Below are 5187 nucleotides of genomic sequence, written 5' to 3'. Positions count from 1 at the left end.
TGTAAGTAATGGAGTTCAATCGTGTGTGAGCATGCTTCGCTGCGGAAAAGCAAGAGCTGATACATGCAAACGTAAACTGAGGGAGGGTCTGTCATCATCTCTCTTTGAAGAAGGGTTTTGGCCCTGAAAAGGGCCGAGATTTCTTTCGATGGAGGTGGGGGGCCTCTCGCCTTAGGCGCGCTCGCCACGGATGCGGCGGGCCAGCTGGATGTCCTTAGGCATGATTGTTACACGCTTGGCGTGGATGGCACACAGAGTTGGTGTCCTCAAAGAGACCGACCAAATAGGCCTCAGACGCCTCCTGCAGAGCCATGACGGCAGAGGACTGGAAGCGCAGGTCAGTCTTGAAGTCCTGGGCGATCTCACGGACAAGACGCTGGAATGGCAGCTTCCTTATAAGCAGCTCAGTGCTCTTCTGGTAGCGACGGATCTCACGCAGGGCCACAGTGCCAGGCCTGTAACGGTGGGGTTTCTTGACGCCGCCGGTGGCAGGGGCGGACTTGCGAGCGGCTTTGGTGGCCAGCTGCTTGCGAGGGGCCTTGCCTCCAGTGGACTTACGTGCAGTCTGCTTGGTACGAGCCATGGCGCGCGACTGAGGAGGGAGCTGTGAGACGAGCGAGAGTGTTGGCGCGCCGCGCCTGGCAGCGGCTTTTTATGTGGCCTGCCTCCGGACTGGCGGCGTGTGAGTGGTCGGGTGTGTTATTTACATGGCGGTTTTTTACTGTTCATGCTTTCTCTATGCCATTCCTGGTTTGCTTTAAATATTTGGCATGCCCTGTGGAGTGACCTGGCTTCTTCGCCTCTCTAGGATTGGCCTCCTGTGTGCTGGGGTTGGGCCTGGGCCTGAAATCGAGGTTAGGTGTATAAGGTTCGTACTTGCACGACCGACACTGCGTTATATAAGGGTGGTCGGCGAGGCGGGGTCGTCATCATTGTTGGTGCTGGGAGCGGAGTGGACACTCACTACTACTGGGTCTGAGGAGCAGTAGCAGCAGCTGTAGACACTATGACTGGTCGAGGCAAAGGCGGCAAGGGTCTGGGCAAGGGAGGCGCCAAGCGACACCGCAAGGTGCTTCGTGAAAAACATCCAGGGCATCACCAAGCCTGCCATCCGTCGTCTGGCTCGTCGTGGCGGCGTGAAGCGTATCTCGGGCCTGATCTACGAGGAGACCCGCGGTGTTCTCAAGGTGTTCCTCGAGAACGTGATTCGCGTTGCTGTCACGTACAGTGAGCACGGATAGCGTTAGACGGTGACCGCGATGGTCGTGGTGTACGCCCTGAAGAGGCAAGGGCGCACCCTTTACGGCTTCGGCGGCTAAGAGGCTGGCGTGCATAACTGCATGGCAACTATTCCACCTGGCCACGGCAAAGCACACAATAAACAGCAACCCCGGACCTCTTTTAGAGGTCCACACCTAATTTCTGTGAAAGAGAATGAATGAAGGCATAGTAGTATAAGTAAATGCAGACGTTGAGCAGGTTAGGTAGCACCATTTTCTCTCTCTCTCTCTCTCTCTCTCTCTCTCTTTCTTTTAATGTAACAGATATGAAAACATGTAATGCAACCCGACCAACTCTTACCACACCTAACATAACCAAACCAAACCAACCATAACCTAACTGAACCATACCAAACCTCTCTCTCTCTCTCTCTCTCTCTCTGTCTGGCAGTTAAAAAAAAAAAAAAAAAAAAAAAAGGTGGGGGGGGGATTAGGCAACTGTCAATTTGGCTACTACATCTTCTAATTTAAATGGACGTCTGCATACATATACATTATCACTTATTTTGCTGGGCCATTGCTTTCTCTGTTCCTCTGGTCTACTCCCCCCCCCACCCCCATTTCAGGAAAGCTTTCTCCATACCTATCAGGGCAATTTCCATCCTGTTGCGAGAGCATCTCCTCTGCTGCGCTCCGGGAGTCGCCTCCGTAAATCGTGAAGGCAAATCCCACTAATCCAAGGTATTTCTGCCTTCATATGCACGAGCAGCAGCAGCACACTTGAAGGATGCACCTAGAGTAAAGAAGACACAGTCAGTCACGTCGGTGAGGCACCACAAACGGTGCATGATATGAATGCCTAAGTGTTAGACAGACAGAATGTCTGCATATGAACAAGTTATCCCTTGAATTTGTCGCTGTCACGGCCGTTTTCTCTAAGTACCAAAACCCACCAATCACCCATCGTACAAGCATTGCATCAACCGCTGAGGCCTGAAATCAAATTTAAATGGATCCGATTGGTACTTGCACGACCGCTAGTGCATTATATAGAAGAGGTGGCTGACAAGGTGGCTGACACTCGCCTCCCAACAGTTTCACTAATCAGGCGTTCACGGAGCTCCCAGTTCGATGGTTGGTGGTGGTGGTGCTGCTGAATATTATTATTAATCTTTGATGATGATGATGATGATGAATGAATGAATGGATGGATGAATAGATGGTGGTGGTAGTGGTGGTTTTTGATTGTGTAGTAACTAGTTGTTGCAATACTACTCATAATGACGAGAGAAATGAATGATAAGTATTTTCTTCATTATTGCTCTTATTTGGGGGTGTTAAATCCACAATGGTCGTCACCACACGACTAATATATATATATATATATATATATACTGTTGTATACATCACCATATCCTCTGCCACTGAACGACTTTGTCCATTCCTTCGATGGTGGGAGAATAGCCATCATCATCATCACCTATGTTTTCATTCATCCACCCGGCCAGGCAGTTAGGAGGCATAATTATACAGGACAGTATTATGCAGGTGCAGTTGGGAACGGGACAAGACTCTATGTAGTAGTGGGAATAATAATATTATTATTATTATTATCATTACTCCACCTTCACTGATGTCAGTAGCTTCTTACATGCAACCGAACGTAAATATAGCCACAGACACATGCCAGCATTCAACACATACCACGTTATAGGCACATACACAAACATACAGTATACCAACACATTCATCCATACCCAAAGATGATGATGATGATGCTGTTGGGCAATGCCAAAGTCTATTCTCTCTCAAGAAACGAATGTGGCTCCTAAAGGAGCCGATGGAGGTGAAGAAGAAGAAGGATTTCTTGGAAGCGTTTACTTCTTCTCCGTCTTCTTGGGGAGCAGCACAGCCTGGATGTTAGGCAGGACACCTCCCTGGGCGATGGTGACGCCAGAGAGGAGCTTGTTGAGCTCCTCATCATTGCGGATAGCCAACTGCAGGTGACGGGGAATGATACGAGTCTTCTTGTTGTCACGGGCTGCGTTGCCAGCCAGCTCAAGCACTTCAGCTGCTAGGTACTCCATGACTGCAGCCAAGTAGACGGGAGCACCAGCACCCACACGCTCGGCGTAATTGCCTTTACGAAGGAGACGGTGGATCCTGCCGACGGGGAACTGGAGCCCAGCCCTGCTAGATCGGGACTTGGACTTTCCCTTCACCTTGCCTCCCTTGCCACGTCCGGACATGCTGCTGCTGCTGCTGGAGTAGTAGGACCTTCAGGAGAAGACTAATGCGTCCCCGGCCCTTTTTTTTTTTTTTTGAAAGATTCCCTACACATATAGTGCAGGCCGGGCCATACATTAGCCCGGTCAGTGAAGATGCTATGTTCGAGCTTGTTAAAGATGTAGTCCATAATCGCTGTATCGTCGGGGTGAGTGTCTATTAATTGTTCCAGGCATTGTTCCTGTTGGGAATGGCACCCAGTACACACGTCTTAGTAGGGCGTCGAGTGGCTTTGGGAAGTGTGTTGTCCCCGTAGCCCGTTCGTCTCGTTCGTTCTAAGATTTCCTGCATACTATATTGCAGGCTTCGAGACGCTCATTGATGGTGGGATGGAGGGGTGGCAAGATGTCTCGGATGCGTTTTCTGGCTTGATCCTGAGGGCTGACGTTCGTGGCGGTGGTGGGTGCAGGCAGGTCGAGTGTCGAGTTGATGTAGGGGGCTAGTTGTTCTGCCTTCCTCTTCTTGTTCTTCTCCCCTTTTTCTTTTTCTTCATGGTTTCAGTTGGTGGCAGAGGGGAAGCAGTGCCCGTGTCAGTGGTGGTATGGGCATGATTAAAGTCAACCTTGGGGAGGACAGGACCTAGGGATTGCCTGAGGGTCACACACGGTCTCCGTGTCCTCCTGGCGGAGAAGCTGCAGACCAAGGCAAGGCGCGGTGATCAGTAGTTGAAGAGAGGTCGAGGTTCGATGGCGGATGGTCGGGAATGGTGGCAGTCCCTCTGTTAAGAGGAGCATCCAACTGCAGCCGTTTTCGCTGGGTGTTGTGCGAAGGTTGGACAGGCTGCTGAGGACGGGGCTGACGCTTCTGATGATGGAGGCAGGACGGACATCGTGAGCGATACTCTCGGGGATGACAATGCACGGCGCCAAGATCCTCGAAAATCCGGAGGCAGGCAGCAAGCTCAGGGCCGCTCTGAAGCCCCAGGTGAAGCCTCAGACGACTGCGATGCACATGGCAACAATCGTGACCGGCACATCTCGGATGTTCATGGAGGCCGGGAGAGGGACAAGAGCTTGGCCATGAAAGAAGACAGAGCTCAGGATCACAGCTACACCCCGGCCCAGAGACATCCCTGGCCTCAACCCCCATCGGAGACTGTGAAAGACTGAACTCCAGCGTCTCCACTTCGCCAAGAGAGCAGGTGGATATACAAGGTCAGGCCCAGTTCACAATGATCGAACGGCGAGGGGCGAAAGCATCAACCCCAGTGAAGGTATTGGCACGTGATGGGAGGGTGGTCGGCCTTCACGGGGATAACAAGGCGGACGAGCTCAAACTCCTGGTGAACTGACCGAGGCACTCCTTAGAAGGGCTGTTGGATGCCCATCCCTCAACGGATCGAAAGCGACTGCAGATGGACGAGCCATGATGAAGTCCCGCCGGGAGCAGCAGTGGAGAATATTCACTAGCTCGCTTACGAGACTTGCTGGCACGGTGGACTGGACCAAGTGAGTCCCCCGGCCCGCGGGCGACCTTCCTCTTTAAATACCCCGTCTTCCCGATCCCGACCCCATCCCCACCCGCCGAATGGGAAGGAGGCAGTCAAGCCGGAGCTGCGATCGGAGCAGAAATCACATATAAGGATTTCAGCAAAGCGCGAATTCACACACACACCACAAAGCCCAGAGACAGGACGTGTGTGCTGGGTAATCCCCAGGTCCTGTCCTCCCCACTTACTGTT

General features: G+C 52.1%; 1 protein-coding gene and 2 pseudogenes across 1 annotated transcript; 1 reads left to right on the top strand and 2 right to left on the bottom strand.

Annotated features, from left to right (window-relative positions):
• Positions 1-171: 171 nt before the first annotated feature.
• On the bottom strand, positions 172-583 carry LOC145419075 (histone H3-like; annotated as a pseudogene).
• Positions 584-1006: 423 nt separating this feature from the next.
• On the top strand, positions 1007-1319 carry LOC145419039 (histone H4-like; annotated as a pseudogene).
• Positions 1320-3097: 1778 nt separating this feature from the next.
• Positions 3098-3469, bottom strand: LOC145389481 (histone H2A). Its single transcript, XM_080264774.1, has one exon. The coding sequence runs from the start codon at positions 3467-3469 to the stop codon at positions 3098-3100; it is 372 nt and encodes a 123-aa protein (XP_080120900.1).
• Positions 3470-5187: the final 1718 nt, after the last annotated feature.

Source organism: Coenobita brevimanus, chromosome 117, assembly GCF_032717465.1.
Source record: "Coenobita brevimanus isolate Jiangsu-jjx chromosome 117, ASM3271746v2, whole genome shotgun sequence".
Classification (NCBI taxonomy): Eukaryota; Metazoa; Arthropoda; class Malacostraca; order Decapoda; family Coenobitidae; genus Coenobita; species Coenobita brevimanus.
The sequence above is the reverse complement of the archived record's forward strand: the minus strand, read 5'-3'. Positions and strand labels throughout refer to the sequence as shown.